The 21,166-nt window shown below is 41.6% G+C and overlaps 1 protein-coding gene across 2 annotated transcripts in view; it reads right to left on the reverse strand.

The window, feature by feature from the left end:
* The window catches only part of LOC117519390 (prohibitin-2-like), a 106,739-nt gene that overhangs the window by 18,649 nt on the left and 66,924 nt on the right, over positions 1 to 21,166 (reverse strand). Inside the window, exons 7-10 of one of the 2 annotated variants that reach the window (XM_034180739.1) lie at positions 18,024 to 18,127; positions 11,333 to 11,410; positions 11,086 to 11,169; positions 6,523 to 6,533 (exon numbers count right to left, since the gene is read on the reverse strand). In XM_034180739.1, coding sequence (XP_034036630.1) covers positions 11,086 to 11,169; positions 11,333 to 11,410; positions 18,024 to 18,127 — 266 coding nt within the window. In that variant the 3' untranslated portion in view covers positions 6,523 to 6,533. Of the gene's footprint in view, positions 1 to 6,522; positions 6,534 to 11,085; positions 11,170 to 11,332; positions 11,411 to 18,023; positions 18,128 to 21,166 lie in introns of those variants that run through there. The other variant, XM_034180738.1, reaches the window with a different exon arrangement.

Below are 21,166 nucleotides of genomic sequence, written 5' to 3' on the forward strand. Positions count from 1 at the left end.
ACCCGACTGTATTTGGGATACCTGTTGTGTGATGGGCAGCATCTATTGTTTCCTGAGAGAGTGAAGTTGTTACCCAATCTGTCACCTCCAAAGACCAAGAAAGAGACGTTCCTCTTTCCTCTGCATGGCTAATTACTGTCGGCATTGGATTCATGAGTATGCGGCAATGGACTCTGTGTTATGGACTGCTCCACTACAAACCGTCCCTGATTGACAAATTATCGCCCATTGTGCTGGCTCACAACTGTGTAGTACATGTACCACATGCTATCTTGCACATATTGATCACCTCCGCCACTCAGCAAGACGGCCAGACGGTCAGGATATGAGGCTGTCATTCTTTCAAGCCCTTATATTTCCTTGAAATGCCCCCCCCAATTAAATCCAGCTACTCTACTTCCTGTGGAGGAGGAAGCTGAATAACATGATTGTGTTGCCATCATTGAAGTACACACATCTTCCAGGCCGGACTTGCAACAAACATCGACTGAAAATGTGGGCATGGTTCTTTATACTGACTGTTCTGCTTACAAACCCAGCGATGATAAACATCTGGCTGTTTATGCTGCTGTAAATGACTAGGGAGTGTTAGATGCAAGAACTTTACCTGCTGGTACATCATCACAGGGACGCGAGTTGCATGCTTTCTCTAAAGCCTGTGTTCTGGCTGCAGGAAACGTTGTGAACATTTACATTGATTCCAGATATGCATTTGGTGTTGCCCATGACTTGTGTCAGCTGTGGAAAATGTGGGGGTTTCTTACTTTTTCTGTGAAGCTTGCAACAACACCATATCTTGATAGCTGGGTTTCACGATTGGCGATAATCAAATGTGCTGCACATTCTTCTGGTTCTGATCCTGTTTCGAAAGGGAATAATACCTGGCAGATGTGACTGCAAAACAAGCCACGCTTCCCCACTCTTCCAAGGTGCCTCAACTTCTTTTGCACTTTAGGCGGACCCAACAGATGTTCCTTCTTTTCATGATGTTGTGATGATGCAAACAACCACGAAAGGGCTGTTTGGGTACAGAAGGGGTGTGCATGTGACTCGAAGTCTGGCTTGTGGCTTCACCCCGATGGTCGTCCTGTCTGTCCACTTTTTCTGCTCCATGTGTTGGCACATGTTGCACACGGTCCTTCACATGTCGGACGAGGGTGAGAATTCACTCGCAATGGTTCGTGCCAGGTATCACACAGTGGCATGACATGCCAGCAAAACAGAAAAAAAAGACAATGTCATTAGGCATGACCATTTAAAGCAGTGGTGTCCAAAGTATTCCAGAAAGGGCCGAGAGGGTACCGGTTTTCGTTGCAGCCACTGACTCCAGCGGGTGATTTCACTAATGAACTCATCCCACCTGCTCAAAGTGATGTTATGGAGGTTTTTTTGTTTGTTTTATTACACAAATGAAAAAAATGACATATTTTACAAAAGCACATCTATTTGTAAACACCAACACACGTTACATTGATTCACTTGTGTTGGTTTTTACACAGAATGAATTAGTCAACCAATCAGTATGAGCAGAGGCTAACTTTACCCATAATCCATTTGGGCATCTGTGTGTTAATGTTCAAATCTTCAGAATTAGTGCATTATTTTAAAATTAACAGATGTGTTATATATCACTTTGTACATTTTAAACATTTACATTAATGTAGTTATTCTATCCGGATTAATTTGATTTATAAATCAAAACCATAAGTCAAACCTGCTTTCCTTTTCAAGACCCCTGTCTCATGGCTGGACCACTATATGCTGTCAAGGTAAATGACGCTTTCCTACAGCAGTGGGCAGGGCGTACAAAGACAGAAGCGCTGACTCATCAGCTGTGTTTGGGTTTCTGACTGCCTTTGATTCTATTAGAAGCTTTGGTGGTGATCAAACTCAAAATCGCCTTGTTAGTAGCTGAAAGTGTAGGGGAGACAAAATTTAAAGTTATCGATTAGCAGTTAGCTGTAACTTCCGATAAATTTTTGGGCAGTTTATTGGTTTAGCATTATAAAAAAAAAAACACTTTTCAGTTAGCTGATTAGCAGTTATCAAAGCTAACTTTTTGGTTAGCTATGCCCACTACTGGGTGGCCAATGTCCACAGGGACAAGTCCACCTCCAATACCCCACAAGGCCACTTTGTTGTGGACGGATGACTACATGACAATATATGTAGAAACTAACTGAAGTTTTGAGAGACTTTCATCTACAGGTATCCGGGAGACTTCCAAAGCCTTCAAATGACCCTATTCATCCTTTTCGAGTAGGTGACTATGTGGTAATCAAGTCTCTCGACAAAGTGTCTTTGTCTCCCAGGTGGAAAGGACCATACCAGGTTCTGGTGATGATGAGAACAGCTGTAAAAGTTAAAGGAAAAGCAGAATAGTTAAATGCGACAAGGTGCCATCTGGCTCCTCAGGTTGGCATGAAGGAAAGTGAATCATGGGGTTGATCCTCGCCCTGCTGCTGATGTGGTCAAGGAGGTCCAAACACCTTAGAAGGAGAAATGGAGGCTGGCAGCCAGCTAGTCCAGTCATTCTGAGTGTATGAAAACTCACAGCCAATAAATCCTAATAAGTGAGCGGTGAGCACTTTGGTGCTTAGCAACGAAGTAAACATACGCACTACGAAAACATAAGATGAGGATCAAAGCTTCAACCCATTTAGTGTGAGGATGAGGAGAACTCCAACAAATGAACATCACATTATCTTTCAATGTCCTATTGATCGGTGTACTCCGACTGTTACATTTCTTTCCTAAAGTTTAAAGTTAAAGACAAACGGCGGTGGGGAGTGTACAATAAAGGCTTAAGGACTCTGGAGTGAGCTTTCAGAAGTGAGTAATATATATTAATGATGTGTGGAAATTACCTAAATTCCTAATTATAATGTAAGAACATGATTGTTTTTTAATCAGTTCTTAGACCAAGACGTGAACATGTCAATCCATAGGCCTATTGACTATTGGCACTGACTCTTATATGCTGATATCACAACTCGTGTAAATGAAGTTGTGATGTATGCGTACATCAGAAAAGAATAGGACATGCGAGCTTGAATTTCCTTTATTTATTGATAGCTTGAATCTGAACTGCAACAAGATGAGAAAGTTGTGGCTAATCCAGATAAAAATTCTGGATGCACAGGTTTCCTAGAGATGAGCCAAGAAGATCACAGTGGATAAGAAACATCCGTTGGGTGGACTTCAAGCCATCAATTTACAGTAGTGTCTACTCAGCTCACTTCACTGGTGAGTAATTGGACAGGACAGGACAGGCATGCAGGCTCAGAGGTACTGCCGTACCTACAATCTTCAGCCTACCCAGTCACTTACAGAAGGTAGGTACTCATAACTGAAATATTGCTTGTTATAATTAGTTTAATTGTTTATTAGTTTTTAGTCCTGTTACATGAGCACAGTAAAACTGAGATCGGTCAGAAAGACAAAGATCAAATCTCCTGCTGCCTGAAAACACTGTTTGTGGTTTGACAAATGTGAGTTAGGGGAAAAAATTCAAAGTAAAAAAAACAAAAACAAAAAAAATTAAAAAATTTTAAAAAATGGCCAGCTTATTGAAGTAAAGTCGTGAAACCTAACAGGTGGAACATGAGCGTAAAGCTCCAAAGCGGAGACCACCTTTGGATGATGGTGCCCCTGGTGACAGCGTGCCAAGTACCAGTTCCACACCCCCACCTGCTGCATGGTTTCATGTTGGTGCTGAGCATTCCTACTCAATAACAACCACTCCTCGAACAATGAAGTGCAAAGAGTGGAGACTACAGGTGCCTTACTGGATGAACTGAAACAGAAGCAGTTGTTGTCTTCTGATGATATACTGCGTGGATGTTTTTCTGGGATTCCACTCTCTTTAATGCAGCACACCTCAAAGAGGAAATCTGACAGCAAACCATCCAGGCGAACATACAATGAGGACTTGAAATTTGCGATGACACTGCAGTTTTTTTTCCACGAGGGCATACACAAACGTCAGAGATGTGTTCAACTTGGAACTTCCCCATATCAGCACAATTAGGCAGTGGCTGAAGTCAGTGGATGGGTCAGCAGGCTTCACCCAGCAGATGTTGGACTTGGTGAGCCAAAAAGTGGAAGAGGAGAAGTCAAATGACAGGAGTGTTTTGTGCACATTGATGCTAGATGGTATTGTAATCAGAGCCCACATTGCATCTAGAATGGTTGGTTTCATGAACTTCGCAAATGAGGATGAAGATGACAATCTCATGCCGGGTTGTGACACGCTAAGCAAGATGGCAGCGCTGTGGCAACAGTCCGCAAATGAGCAGATCACTCTGGTCATCCAGCTAGTGGACTAACAGAAATCGATGGACAGAAGACACCGTACTGGACATCCCACCCTATACTTGGTGTTACACAAAACAACAACTGATTACACAGCCAGACTGCAAAGTGGTTAATGAGTTATCCAAACATTAGAACAGGTGGGACTATATGCACAATTGAAGGAAACGATGAGGCTGAACTATCATTATTAATGTTATTCAGATCCAGTTCCAGAGCTAGAGTTCCAGACTCTGCTTGTTATTCAATCCCGCCAATCTTGATCCACTCTGCTCAAATGTGGCTATCAGAATAATAAATGATTATGCAAAAAAAAAAAAAAACAGAATCTGAGCAACTGCTGGTTTTGCCACAACATGCCTACGTCTTCTAACTATCCCATGTTGTCTGCCATTCCCTTCAAAGTAGCTGACTACAAACTATTTGACTGGAAAGACCTGGGGTCTCGACTGGAGGAAGGGTTGGGTGACCGTTATACACCAGCATATAAAATGGATATGGGTAAATCTGCTAGATATTGAGACATAGTGGATTCAGTAGTACAGGAAGTGAACAGGAAGCATCTGCCCATAGGGTTTAATCAGACAGTCTTACTGAGGATAACACATGTTCATGTATGTGGAGGCAGGCTTTGACAGTAGGGTTCAATTAACTGGCACAAACCAACTGCTGACACAGCACAATCAATCAGGTGTGTGTGCCCCAGATTTACTCCTCTATACTACGGATGCATTGATGAAAACATGGGCAGGAATCACAATGGTATCTTCTGTTGCGGTCAATGTAAGACACTGTATAATGCCAGTATATGTGAAGCCCAACCCACTCTGCGATTGCTCAACATCTTCCTCCAGTGACAGTATGTGCGATGGTTAATGTTTCTCTGTGTGTTCAGGAACAAGGACATGGAAAGAGTCTAGGAAAAACCATATAAAACAAAGTGTTTGACATTACTTTGCAGCAACAGGCATTGCCTGAGGAGGTTTACACTGATTGTGGCGAGCGGGCCTACAGATGTATTCCATACATTTCTGCTCTAGCACATTTGATCCCAGTCATTAGGAAAGCAGATTCTATTGAGATAGCGGGACTGTATCATCCACTACATAGACATAGAAGTAGTCTGTCGACTAGACAGCGAGTGTTTGGTGTCATGTTGCCCTTCTGTGGGGTGTATGCGAATCAACAAGAAATCAAATCTCTTAGCACTGTGTTAGATAGCCACATGAATGCATCCATTAAGGCAGCACTTGCAGAGCACAGAGAGTTGCAGAAATCAACAGTGGTACTGGAAAATGGCATGGCACTGGACATTATGCTTGCAGCCCATGGTGGTGTGTGCACAGTGATCGGCACTGAGTGTTGTACGTATATTTCTGATGCATCTGCAGAGGTGTTAGACTTGGCACATGATACAGCAAAGGGAATTAAAGAACTGCATGAGACTCAGATTTGATTTTGGTAAATTTGGAGGCTTGCTTGGCTCTTGGGGAAAGGGTTACTCTGATTTCTGGTAATCGCAGTTGCTGGGGCATTTCTCTTCTTTACTGTAGGGGGTGTACCTAATCACAGTGGTGAAATGTGTAATAAGGAGGAGGACAGCTACTCAGGCTACCCAGCAAGTTGGAAGTAGTACGTACACACACACACACACACACACACACACACGCACACGCACACACGCACACGCACACGCACACACACACACACACACACACACCAAAGTTTCATTGAATTTCAAATGAAATGGTTAAGACCAGATGAAAGTTAGGGAAAGAGACAAGTATCACTTTAGAATATATTGAAGGTAATTTCATTATTGCTCATTAATTAAGTTAATCATTAATCGAATCCTTGATCTTTAATCATTATGTAGCTGCTCTGCTCACAAAAAAAGCACTCCAGGATGGTTAAGCGAACCCAGACAGCTGAAGAGGCTTTTTCCATTCTGAAGAGGGCCCATGTTCCAAACCAATATCTCATATTACAACAAAAATCTGCCCTATACGAGGTCTATTAGAAAAGTATCCAACCTTATTATTTTTTTCAAAAACCATATGGATTTGAATCACGTGTGATTACATCAGACATGCTTGAACCCTCGTGGGCATGTGAGTTTTTTCACGCCTGTCGGTTACGTCATTCGCCTGTGGGCAGTCTTTGAGTGAGGAGTCGTCCACCCTCTCGTCGTTTTTCACTGTTTAGGAATGGCTCAGAGACTGCTGCTTTGTTTGATAAAAATTTTTTTAAACTGTAAGGCACAACTGAGTGGACACCATTCGATAAATTCAGCTGGTTTTCGGTAAAAATTTTAACGGTTGATGAGAGATTTTGGTCTGGTAGTGTCGCCGTAAGGACGGCCCACGGCACCTGACAGCGATCTGCGCTTCGAGGCGGCAGCGTCTCATCGTTTCAAGTTGAAAACTTCCACATTTCAGGCTCTGTTGACCCAGTAAGTCGTCAGAGAACAGAGAACTTTCAGAAGAAGTCGGCATGAGGAGTTTATTTGGACATTCCATTGTTAACGGACATTTTGTAATGAAAGAACGTGCAGGCAGAGTCGCATGTCGGGCCAGAGTCGCATGTCGGGCCGGACCCGACCGCGGGGGGTCGCGACAGGAAAAACACCTCCGTTGGAAACCTTAACAGGCAAGTTGGAACATGCCCAAGCTGTTAAACAATTTCTCAGTTACTCACTTGTTGAAAGCCATCAAAAGTCGCCTGAATTTTACAAATGGTTTTCAACACGGAGGTGTTTTTCCTGTCGCGGCGCACACAGATTCGCAGAGTCGTCATGGAAACGACTCGGCGAATTTGCGCACACGTCTTTCATTAAAAAATGTCCTTAAACAGTGGAATGTCCGCATAAAGTCCTCATGCCGGCCTCTTCTGAATCTTCTCTGTTCTCTCACGACGTCCTGGGTGAATTAAGCCTTAAATTAGGATGTTTTCAGGTCGAAACAGGCCGACGACGGCGCCTGGAAGCGCTGCACGACGTCCCTACACCGACAGAAACACCCCATAATCTCTCATCAGCCGTTAAACTTTTCACCGAAAACCAGCTTAATTTCTCGAATAGTGTCCACTCGGATATTCCTCACAGGTCCAGAAAAATTTTTGATAAAGCAACGTGCGCCGTCTTGAGCAGCGTGTGAAACAAAGGAATTCAGCCGAGAGGCGGGACCACATCTCACTCAAGGCCTGCCCACAGGGAAATGACGTCACCGACACGCGTGAAAAAACTCACGCATGCGCACGAGGGTTCAAGCATGATTGGTGTAATCGCACGTCATTCAAATCCATATAGTTAAAAAAAATAAATAAAAGGGTCGGTTTATTATCTAATAGACCTCGTACTAGTAAACAAGCCCTCAAGACATACAAGAAAAATAGGGCTGATAAATCATAAACAAGCTGATTGCAATTAGTTCAGCTCTTCAGGTAGGTTGACAAGTTAATTATTGAGATCACGTTTTAGGTGCACAGGTAGAAGCAGCACATGGGAGCAACACAAGGCAGAGTTTTACACCTCTGCAGAAAACGTGTTAAATTCGAGTCTGTAGGTAGCTATCACTCAAAGTCATGATTCATGTGTGTGATATATGGTTCTTGTTCTTTATTTTTGTTGTAATATGTGATAAATATCTTATCACGTCTGTTTATGTATCACGCCCTGTATCATGCCCCAGTGTATCCGTATCAGCCCTTGTCCTTTGGACCCGGTCTGATAAGAATACAACACCATATCTGCAGCAGATCATCTTGAGATATGTAAAAATATATGGTAAAAATATGAATATGATTATCAACTGGCCACACTGGCATCTGGGGTGACAGAAATTTTTGATCAGACAGAAAATGACAGAAGTGACAGAAAATCTTTTTTTTTTTTTTTACAACTATAAACCAACCTGGTATATCATTTAAATGTGAAAATATGTTTCGTTATATCACAAGCCATCATACAAAAAGTTCTATAGCCATAGCTGGTGTATTTCTGTGATTTTCAAGTAAAGATACAAACGACATGTCAAATTTTGGTTTTTCTACCATTTTGAGGCCTTTGTGGAAGGCAGGCCACACTAGATACACCAAAACTGCCAACATTTCCAAATTTTACACCAAACGTTAGCCTGGCATGAGCAGTTTCAAAGCTGTGAGGCACATGGGGAGCTCATTATTAACATGCAAATTTGGTAGAAAACAACATTTTCACGATACATGAAAAATTCACAAAAATTTCCAAAGGCTGTAACTTTAAATGTTTGCAAGATACAGGCCTAATACTTGGCATCTCACCATGACTTTGTAATAGGAATAACATATCAAAACTGACAGCACACAACTGAGGGGTGACCTGGGAGCCTCTGGGTGACCCTATGTCACAGTAGAGACGTGCCTCACCATAAAATGGGCCCTGGACACCCCCAAATATTGCCTGCTGGGGAGCAGTGTTGCCACAGTTACTGTAGGAGCCATTTGTTGTTGTTTTTTGTCACGTTATATTTTTATTTTGTATTATCCACAGTGGGTCGCGGTAAAGAGATGCACCAGTTGTATTAAATGGCAGCCACAGGTGATGCAGGGCTTTTAATTAGCTTGGGTGCGGGAGAGGTACCCCGTTTTTACCACTACCGCTTTCAATGTTTTGTTATAGACACCTTTTAGTTCAAGTAGAAATGTTTAATGTAATCATTACTGCAAAATATAAAATCAATGCATCACCCAACTAGTGATTTTTGAAATGCTTTTTGAAGCACGTTAGAAAATGGATTTCTCCCCTCACCCAGATGAGTGACTAAATGCCAGTCACTACAGTTACTTTGAAAAAGTAGCCCAATCAGTTATTATTCCTTGAAAAAGTAACTTAGTTACTTTACAAACTTTAACTTTTGACCCCTCTACAAACTGAAACTGATCTTTGTCACCATTTTTGCCGTTTTTACCCCTTAACTCCACAACATTCAGTCATAGTTAGTCCAAGCTACACCTTCTTGGAATCATTATGATCAGACGTGGTTTATTTTTTCAACATGACTGGAGCATTTATAAATTTTGACCTCTGTGTAAACCTTCAATGACCCCTACCTGGCTATAGCTACCATGCTGGGATGGCTAGCATACATTTTTTAGGTAGGCCATGGTACACTGAGGCTGGATTCTAAGTGTCTTTAGTCCCTTTAAGTGATACCAATGATGTCAAAATTGATGACTGGATCAAGGATTACAAGGGGAAAACTACATCACCAACATGCATCATACCACTGAGGACTAGAGTCTCTTAATTGAGAGAGTAGTGACATGACGAGTGGGGAGGAAAAAAATGGTCACGATTCTTGGTGCCATCTCAGGGCCAAAACAGCGTTTGCTGTTAATCTGTCTGCATGTAAATCCAGCTATTTTGTTTATTTATGGATTTATTTGCTGAAAATGGCGGGTTGTTGTGCATTTTGATGCACAAATAGACACAACAAGGGCTTCAAGATGTACAGATTCCCTTCAGATTGGAACAGAAGAAAAATTTGGGAAAATAAAGTCAACCATGTGAGATGGAAGCCGACATCATCATCAAATCTTTGCAAAGTAAATTTATTGTTTAGTCCCATGTACAGTAAAACTCACCTAATCCGTCATCATATAAACCAGATATTCAGTCACTGGACAAAAGAGCCCCAAAGTTTTTGTATTGTTTTCCATGTAATAAGCACTGTATATATCGGATTTTGTATAATGGATTTTCGCTCACATTGGATAAAATGTCCTGTCCGGTTGCAATGTATTTCCATTAAAAACCATGAGTAGTCTGGGCGTGCAAAGTAACAGAGGTACAAATTAAAGTTCAGTGCTGGCACTCGCCAATTTGAGGAAAGTGGGACCGGAGTCATTTCCGTGATTAAAAAACTAAAGGTTTTTTTTTTTCAAACTGTGTTCAGACTTGGACCCGCAGCCTGATGTGCACCTGTTAAATGAGATACAGCAAAAGGCTGTGATCTGACACTTTTCTGCTTTCACTCCATCTCCTGTATCTCCTGGATCACGTACACTTGGCAGAGAAGTCCACAAACTTACAACATGAAAAAGATGAAATTGTACACTTTACCTTTTAATTGGAGGTGATGATTGTGGAAAGAAAAGCTTGTTGAGGGTCAAATTAATCCATAATAAAGTATAATCCAGCGACGGAGAACTTTAAAATTGTATGGGGTATGAATGAGCTCAATAAAAGGAACCCACAAGATGCAAAGAGGTGCCTGGTTGGAAAGAACTAGCACAGAGGCTGAAGTGACCTAAAGCAAAGTCCCCTGTACTGTGAATGAACTGATGAAAAAAGTTTGAAGATAAATTTTTTTTAAACACTACGTTTTGAAACCTGAGCTTTCCTGCAAGGTGATGATTTTTTTTTTTTTTTTTTGCTGGACCTGAGCCAGGTGTCTCATGATCCACCCCACTAAATACTTGCACACCTGGAGTTTACGTTACATTGTATTACTGCCTACTGCACTGAGCAGTTAGATGTACAATGTGCAAAAAGCAGCAAAGAAAAATGTCACTGACAAAGCAAATTCTAAAAGATAACAGCTGTGTGTGCTTTTTTTTTTGGTGAAAATTCTGTTATTGTGAAGCACATCCTGATCGATGTCAGCCGTACCTGCTTAGCTTACAAAGGAAAATAACAGACAGCTGCTCTGACAGCAGTAACAGAATGACTAAATACAGGATGTGTGTGTGAACTGGACACTGTCACCATCATCAAACAAGCTGTGTGTTCACCTACTTGTTAAAAGAAGTCTGGTCTTGTAGGTTGAGCACCAAACTATCAGCGTTGAGGTAAACCTTGTTTTGGGATGTTGCCACCTGGAAGCAACAACAGCAGCCATCGTTACTGTCGCCACGGTCAGTAACACTGGCACACACAACACACTGGTCTTTTAAGGGTGCAGCCAAACGCTCACTGTGTGTGAGTACACGGCATGTCTGTGTGTTATTCAGAGGATATAATCAAACTAATAGGACTGACCGTCTTAGCGATGTTCTGTGCCGCTCTGATTCTTCTCAGCTTCAAATAGCCTGGGTTCTTTGTCACTGCTTGGCCCAACTGAAAAAAAAATAAAATAAAATGCAGTTTGTTTAGTCAGTAATGCTGAAATATTCCTGGGTTTGATGCAACCTGGGACCTCAGGATTTCCAATATTAAAGTCAGAGAAAATGCCATGAAAATATGATTTCCTATTTGGTACTTTGAGGAAAGGTTCATAAACTTGACTTCTGCATTTTATGTCATTCCCAAATGCAGTTAGTTTAAGCATGGGTTAAAATGATGAATATTTATTAATATCCATAATGTTAAAGCCACATGTTATCAAAGACAGTCCTGTAGAAATATATGAAAAGCAAGAGCAATCAGAGATTTTTGACGTCCGCCAATCTGGATCCAGATCATCTCTAAAATTTAATCAGGGATAAAAGTGTTGAGAAAAAAAAAAAAAAAAAAAGGCTGAAACCCAAAATTACCCCCCCCCCCCAAAAAAAGTTTTTTTTTTTTTTTAATTGTAGAAGCTCTGAAATGCAGTCTAGGGGTATTCCACACAATAAACTGCAGTGAGTGGAGCACCCACTTTGATGAGGGGGGGAAAAAAAAAAACTTTCCTTATTCAAAAATCACTCCTCAAGTAGTATTTTGCCCTTACTAAGACTAGAAAATCAGCTGGAAACCACACATCAAATATATACAAACCAAATTATCAAGAAGCATTTCGGTGTTAAAGCAAAACATGTTCTGGATCATAAATCTCTGTGCATCCTACACTGTTCAGCTGTCTGACCAGATTTCAATGACTGTGTAGAAATCTGGGGCAATAACTACATGAGTTTGATAAAATCACTAACTATTCTTCAAAAAAGGCCAATACAGGTCATTCATAATGTAGATAAAGTCAAAACTATTAAAATTAACAGTCATAGTAAAATTCAAACAGCAAAGTCAAAATGAATATAAAAAAAAGTCACATAATCTTGTCTGAAATTCTGATTGAACAGCACAATGTTTATTTTCCAGGGAGAAAAAAAAATCTTACCATGTTTCCTGATGGCACAAGATGCAGTTCGCTTTTTCCAGTTTCTTATTTTTTGGATCTGTTCTGTACGTTTAGCTTAAAAACAGCATTTTGGAGTAGGTACTCAGTGTCGCCATAGCAACCAACCAGTCTGGCTATACGACAACTGTCACTTTGAGTGAGACATTTTTCTCCACAGAGTTCTGCGGATCTGCAGACACTGATCAGTATCTGTTTAACAGATACTGATCAGTGTCTGTATAGAGAACGCTTTGCGATAAGCATTTTAAAAACTCAGTGATATTCACAATTAAAGAGTACATCACTAACACCTCACGCCCTCCCCATGATGAAATCTGCGGAATCCTGCGGATCCACTAAGTTTTCACAGCCCTGGCATTTAAGGCGTCATTATGAAAAAGGCAGAAGGCGTGGACATCAGCACTTTTTCGGCACATTCCACTGTTACAGGAGTTTTTTTTCATGGAAAGAAAAGCAGAGGGACGCGCCACGGAGCCGTTCATTACGCGGCACAAAACCACCTCCGTGTTGGTCTCACAGGACGGCTTTCAGATGGCTTTCAGGCGGCTTCCGGTTGCTTTAAAGTCGTGTGATTATCCGAGAAATTGAGCATGAGCTGGACATGCCCCAACATGTCCTGTGAGACTTCATCACGGCGTTGCTTTGCGTCATGCGGCTCCACCGCGACGCGCGGAACTCCTCCGCACGTCTGTCTCAATGTGCCGAAAAACTGCTATGTCCACGTCTTCTGCAATTCCTGTGCTAGTCAGACGACATACCGGATCAAGACAACGTCCAGTTTAGAAATGAACGGCACATTCCACTGTTACAGGAGTTTTTGTCATGGAAAGAGGAGTGGAGTTCCGTGCGTCGTGGTGGAGCTACATGGCGCAAAACAACGCCGTGATGAAGCCTCACAGGACATGTTGGGGCATGTCCAGCTCATGCTCAATTTCTCGGATAATCACACGACTGAAAAGCAACCGGAAGCCGCCTGAAAGCCATCTGAAAGCCGTCCTGTGAGACCAACACGGAGGTGGTTTTGTGCCGCGTAATGAACGGCTCCGTGGCGCGTCCCTCTGCTTTTCTTTCCATGAAAAAAAACTCCTGTAACAGTGGAATGTGCCGAAAAAGTGCTGATGTCCACGCCTTCTGCCTTTTTGTGAAAGTCAGATGACGTCCCGGATCAACAAAGCCTTCACGTTGGAAATGATCTGGTTGTTTCAGCGGGATTTGAGCCTGTCAATCGGCGCTCAGAGCGCGGCGCACTCTCAGCAGTTGTGGGTGGTCTTTAAACCGGCTGGATCACTCCTTAATCTGTGTAATCCCCATAAAATCGTCCCTGAAAGCCATATTAATTTTCCGAACGGTGTCCACCTGGAGGTCTCTCACAGTTTCTGGAAAAAAATTGATGCAGCAATGCTCCAAATCGTTCAGACATTTATTCGCAATAAAAAAACGACGAGAGGGTGGACCAGTGCTCACACAAAGCCTGCTCACAGGCGAATGACACAACCGACAGGCGTGAAAAACTCATGCATGCGCACGAAGGTTCAAGCTTGGCTGATGCAATCACACGTGATTCAAATCCATATGGTTTTTGAAAAAAATAAAAAGGTCCGATACTTTTCTAACAGACCTCGTATTTACAGAATCTGATTTATAGAATCTATAGTATGTTACTATGATTTTTACTCTTTTAATTCATTTTATTAGGAAACAGAGTGGGTTACGGCCTCGATTTTATCTAAATTCTGGGTCTTTTAGTGAAGCTTAGGGCTAGTAGCCGGCTATCACCTTAGTATTTCTTCTGTTTTTCTTGTTACTTAATGCTGACAAATTATACTGTATTTGTTGTCTTTCTGATGCCTGATTCTGTTTGTTTTTCTGTCTGTTTGAGGTGCGGCTCCATCCAGAGATGGGTGTGGTGTCTGCTTTGGAAACCCTCCTGTCCTGTGTACCGGCAACATTTCCTCTATAATGTTTTGTGAATTGTTTCGTAGTTTCTGTCGGCAGCATGGCCCAAACAGAGAGTCACCCATTTGAGTCTGGTTGACTTGAGGTTTCTTCCTCAAAGGGAGTTTTTCCTTACTGTTGTCACCTGTGTGCTTGCTCTGGGGGTTGGTAAGGTTAGACCTGACTAGTGTGAAGCATCTTGAGGCAACTTTTTTGTTATTTGGTGCAATATAAATGAAAATGAATTGAAATTGAAAGTATCTCATTAGATGTGCTGATGAAACTCGGAACATCAACAAAAAGCACAACCTGTTTATTTGATCCTATACCAACAAAACTGTTTAAGGACCTGTGGCCCACTCTTGGGCCGACTGCTGGAAATTGTTCATCTCTCATTAACCTCTGGATCTGTTCCTAAATGTTTCCAATCTGCAGTGATTAAACCATTACTTTAGAAATCTAATCTTGACCCTAGTGTATTGAAAAGCTATAGGCCGATATCAAATCTATCATTTTGCTCTAAAATTCTGGAAAAAGTGGTTTCACAGCAGCTCGTGGACTATCTTACTGAGAATAATCTTTTTGAGCCACTGCAGTCTGCTTTTAGAAAATATCATTCCACAGAGACGGCTCTCACTAAAGTAGTAATGATGTTGGATGATTAATGGATTCGGACACCACTACGGTTCTGGTGCTGTTACATCTTAGTGCTGACTTTGATACCGTGGATTATCATATTCTACTTGATAGGCTGGAAAATCATTTTAGGATTACTGGGAGTGCCCTTGCATGGTTGACATCATACCTGACCAGTCGTTCTCACTGCGTTTTGTACAGTAACACCACCTGTAACATTAGTGACATGAAATTTGGGGTTCCACAGGGGTCTGTCTTTGGCCCCCTGCTTTCCTCCTTTTATATAGCACCCCTTGGGCACATATTGTGGCGTTCTGGGATTACATTTCATTGCTATGCTGATGATACTCAGTTATACATGCCAATAACTGCTGGTAATCTCATCAACATAAAATCCTTAGAAGATTGCCTTGCATCAGTGAGAAGCTGGATGTCTAGCAATTTCTTACTTTTAAACTCTGATAAAACTGAAATGATGGTTCTTGGTCCAGTGAGACATTGGCATCAATTTGACCAGATTACGCTTAGCCTAGGCTTGTGTGTCATACATCACATGGACAAAGTTAGGAACCTTGGGGTAATTTTGAATTTTTGATACTACCTTGTCCTTTGACATCCACATTAGAGATATTACGAGGACTGCTTTCTTGCACCTGCGAAATATAGCAAAGATTCGTCCCATCCTGTCTACGGCTGATGCTGAGACCCTGATTCATGCACTTGTCTGTTCTAGATTGGATGACTGCAATGTTCTATTATCTGGTTTACCGCAGTCCAGCATTAGGGCTCTCCAATTGGTTCAAAATGCTGCTGCCACACCTTTGTCAGGAAGCAGAAAGTTTGACCACATTACACCCATTTTGGCGTCTCTTCACTGGCTTCCTGTCCCAGTGAGATGAGATTTTAAGGTTCTGCTACTAACCTATAAAATTGTTCATGGAGTGGCACCTCCCTACTTAGCTGATCTAATTAAACCCTATGTACCAGCCCGGGCTCTGTGTTCTTAGGGTGAAGGACTACTTTGCATCCCTAGGGTGAATAAAAAGTCTGCGGGTCAAAAAGCTTTCTCTTATCATGCACCTGTTTGGTGGAATGATCTCCCTGCATCAATAAAACAGTCCAATTCTGTGGAAACTTTCAAGTCCGCACTTATTTTCCCTTTCTTATTGCTAGCACACTGGCATTGTATGTTATTACGCTTTTTACCCTTTTAATTTCATTTTATTAGGAAACAGAGCGGGCCGTGGCCTCAACTTTATCCAAAGTCTGGGTCTTTTAGTGAAGCTTTTGGATAGTTGCCCGAGATCACCTTAGTATTTCTTGCTTAATGGCAACATATTATACTGTATTTGTTTTCTTTCTGATGCCTGATTCTGTTTTTTTTCTTCTCTGTTTGAGGTGCAAGTCCATTCAGAGATGATCGTGGGTCTTCTTCTGCAGCCCTCCCGTCCTGTGCACCGGCAAAATTTCCTGTATATTTGTTTTGTTAATTGTCTTGTCAATTGTGTTGGTAGCATGGCCCAAGCAGACAGTCACCCCTTTGACTCTGGTCTGCTTGAGGTTTCTTCCTCAAATCATCACAGGGAGTTTTTCCCCATACCACTGTCGCCTGTGTTCTTGCTCTGGGGGTTGGCAAGATTAGAGCTTACCTGTGTGACGTGCCTTGAGGCAAATATATTGTGATTTGGCACTATACAAATGAAAGAAATTGAAATGAATTACTGTCTGGGTGCATTATCTGCCAAATATCCTGCAGGCCCAAATCAGAGGCCAACTGTCTAATGGTGACTGCAGACTTGCTCTCTGCGTTGCATCTAGGAAGTGATCTGTCAATATCTCTGACTACTATTTAAGTCCACACCACCTATGAATTGTGCACCGTCTGATTACAGAAGGAGCTACAATAAATTAAGAAAAAATTCAGGGCTGAATTAGGAGCATAATTACACAAAGTCACTGATGTATCTAATATTTGTCCCAAACCAACACATACCTCCCCTCTTTGTCTGCTGTTACTTTTGTCTCAGTCAAGTTAATTGCCCTGTGGATCAAGATGGACACCCCTCTGCTCTTGCCTGTTCCAGGGCTGGTGAAAACCTTCCCCACCCAGGAACATTTAAGTTTTTGTGATTCTAACTTGCGTAGATGTGTTTCTTGAATGAAAGCTATGTCAACTTTGGATGACTTTAAATTGGTTAAGATTGAATAACATTGTTCAGTCCCTTAACATTCCAGCTGGCTAATGTCAGATCTGTCATTCTATCCATACTGTGATGTTGAGATTATTCTTGGTGCATAATTAACATATACATACACTCGGCAGAGTGGTCTGGTGTTAAGATAAAACATCCAAAAAACACACTTAATACATATAAAAACAAAAAGCAGGACCTATTCCTGCTAAAATGGGAAAACCCAGTATAATGATGACTGTCACTCAACTTAGTAACCCAACACCTTACTGTTATGATTTCACAACCAAAACTTAAATTTGTCAGCTCTCATCATTTAAAAAGGGAAAAACTCTCACACTGGATTTATAAATGATATAAAGCACACTTACATAAAGGAGAGCTAGCGTGACCCCCCCCCCCCCCGACTGAGCAGCGATCGCAGTGCCCCACAAGTTGGAAGTTTTTCTGTGTGCTCCTCCCCGGCTACATGGGCTGTGGCCACCGCCAAGACGAAACAAAAAAAAAAACGCAGAGATCGTCCTCTATTCATCAGGATTCATGTAACACTTGTATTTTGTCATGCTTTATGTCATCTGGATGTAAACAGGATAAAATAAAGAGCTGAAGTTGCTTATGTGAGCATCCGCAAAAATGGCTTGCACGCAGCCAGATTCCTTCACGCTAAAACGCGATGACACCACAGTATAGTGGCGCTGGATGGCAGTAAAACAGCACAGTGCCATTACTCCATTGTCTGATGAGAAGCCCGAGGGGTTGTTTGATTTAAAGTCTCCACATCCAGCAAACCCAATGGGAACTGCTGGACCTTCAGTAGCAGGTGCAGTTTGCTGGTGACTCAGGTACTTACCATTCTGGCAGCTTCAGCTTCTCCCTCAGCCTGAATGATCTTCTGTCTCTGGTCCTGTTTGGCTTTCTCCACATAGAACTGGGCTCTCTGAGCCTCTTGCTGAGCTGCACACACCCACAAGCACACACCATCATTAACACAGCAAATCTGAAATCTGATTACATTTTAATATTATTTAAATGCAATGCTAGAATACCCTCAGCCGTTTGAGCATTGCCTTCTTTCTAATTTGCAGTTGTTTAATTGGTATCACAGTGCAAACTACGTGTGTGTGTGTGTGTGTACCCTTACCAAAAAGTAGTATATGCAAGTATGTTTCAAGTATACTTCTAGTTTACTTTTTATATACTTATAAGTACTATTTTTTGGTAAGGGTGTATATATATATATATATATATATATATATATATATATATATATATATATATATACACCCTTACCAAATATATATATATATATATATATATATATACACACACACACACACACACACACACAAAACTCCCGAGATTTGAAAGGACCAGTTTATCAGAACACTCCGGCGCCGTCAACGGCCTTGTCCGACAGTCTGGAGGGGGAAGGGAACAGCCCTGCGCAGTCTGAAAAAGTCCTGGACAGTTCTAACACAGTTCATGTCAGAGCTGGAGAAGCTGAGGGGAAGGGGGAAGACCAGGGAGCGAGGCTTAAGTGTTGATCTTCTGAGGAGGTTCTTATCACAGCGACCTTGAAGTGCAGCTGTATTTGGGGAAGCCAAATGAATAGCCAGATTAACAGATGCCTGAAAGATTCCACAGTTCTGAGAACAGAGTGGCTCTCAATGCATCTGAAATGTAGAATGTGGTCTTCACAGACGGTCATAGCGGGTTTCCAGGGCTGCGATCTTCCTCGAGATGTCTTCCAACGCGCGGTTAACCCCCGCCGACTGCGCAGCCACTGCCTTCCCAATCGAATCAATCACATAGGGCAGCTTGGAACGACCAATCAAAGCTGCTTCCACTTTCTTGATTTTCCGGTAAACCAGCAGAGTGCCCGCTCCACACATCAGAAAGCCGGTCACCACCAAGCCGAATATGTACACATCTTCGACGTCCTCCACAGAAAGCATGTAAAGGCACATGACCTGCCATCTCCTCCACGAGTCCATCACGTAACCCATCACATGCGTCCCAGCAGGACAGGTCGGGTCCTCCGCTCCGGAAGGTCTTGTAGAAAAAAATAGTGTCAATTGCGTTCAGAGACCACTTTAACAGATCCATTTTTGTCGTTTCCAGAAGAGCAAAGCTGCAGCCTCACAGACAACACGCCACAGAAGCAGGAAAGATAAGGAGGGAGGGAGAGGAGAAAAGTGTGTCCGTCTCGGTCGAGTGCAAGCTGGTTTGTTAAAATGTCCAAAGTGATATATAACACATATCTGTTAATTTTAAAATAATGCACTAATTCTGAAGATTTGAACATTAACACACAGATGCCCAAAGGGATTATGGGTAAACTTAGCCTTCGCTCATACTGATTGGTTGATTCATTTATTCTATGTAAAAACCAGCATAAGTGAATCAATGTAATGTGTTGGTGTTTATAAATAAATGTGCTTTTGTAAAATGTCATTTTTTACATTTGAAAAAAAAAATTTCAAGATCCTGCTAGACAGCGCCTAAGTGCATGCATGATGACATCACAACTCTATCCAGTTAGGGAGGCAAGGTTTCTTTCAGTAACAAGAACTGTCAAAACTTTCTCGTGTGTTGGAATTGTGTGGCGATAGGAATCGCCTTTTGAATGCTTGAATAATGATGTCAGTCGCACAAAGAAATCAAATAATAGTGAAAACATGTTCATTGTGCCCAGAATGTTGGTATTTTGGTCAATGAACTTTGCAGTGCGATAATAATGCATCAGTCAGTCACTCTGTGCGGCGTCATAATGAATCAATCAGTCGCTCCATGAGGCGTCATAACATCCGATCGGTTAGCGGCTCCATGCAGTGTCATCATACATGTCAACCCCTTTTGAGGGTCCACCTGTATAACCAAGTGAGAAAATCCATAAAATCAACACAAAATCCTTATAACCTCCAAATCGCACCAAAATCAGTTTTATTACAGTCTTTAAATATGAGAGGAAATTGGAGCACCTGGAGGAACCCCACACAAACATGGGGAGAACATGCAAACTCCAAACAGAAAGGCCACAGGTGGGAATCGAAGCAATGACCTTCTTGCTCTGAGGCAACATGCGCTAAACACAAAGCTACTGTGCTTATTAATCTATAAGATACAGACAGATATCAGGGGTGGTGGCCAAGTGTTTAGTGCACTTGGTTTCAGTAACAAAGGTTCCTGAAACCCACACCATCAGCATGGCCATGCCAATTTAACATGAAAAAGACCATCAAAATTATAGATTAATATTTTTTAATTACAGATTTAAACTGTAAAATTTACATAAATATATATGTGTAAAACCATTTACATATTCATTGTAATTTTGACAGAATTCCCCTGGAAACAACAGCTGCCACGATTTTTCTGTAAAAACAAATGGATTTTTTTTTTTACAGTGTAAAAGCTGAATTTTATTTCTTGTAAACCAAAACAACCATCACCCACATCACGTTTGTCTGCATATCTTTTATTTAAAACAGAAAAAGTTACAGACTAGTACAAGAGTGTACAGTTTATAACTGTTCATATTTTAATCTCCAATGAATGAACTGAACTGAAGAAAGAGTGAAAATCATTGAATTATCTTGACAGTGGTGCGGTCATAAACGTCTTACAGCGTGTTTTTTTTTTTTACATATATAAACATGTTACAGCATTTTCTTTTTTTTAATAAACTTCTTACAGTGTGTTTTTTTTTTTTTTTTTTTTTTTTTTTTTTTTTTTTAATTGGACACCGTTTCAGTGCTGTGTGTGTAATCGACGTGAAGAAACGCATGCATTAAACGTCGTCAAAAGATTATGAAACTTATTTTTTAATGTCATGTATTGAACAACCAACATGCTGTTATTTTGTCTGGGAGCAGCTGCAGATCATCTGTAAGCGCTGCACTGAGTGAGTGCGCGATACAGATATCCCCTGGCGACAGGGATAATTACTTGACATGACACCGGCAGACCAGCCTGGAAGTCACGGTAATGCGC

Source organism: Thalassophryne amazonica, chromosome 10 (genome assembly GCF_902500255.1).
Source record: "Thalassophryne amazonica chromosome 10, fThaAma1.1, whole genome shotgun sequence".
NCBI classification, from domain to species: domain Eukaryota; kingdom Metazoa; phylum Chordata; class Actinopteri; order Batrachoidiformes; family Batrachoididae; genus Thalassophryne; species Thalassophryne amazonica.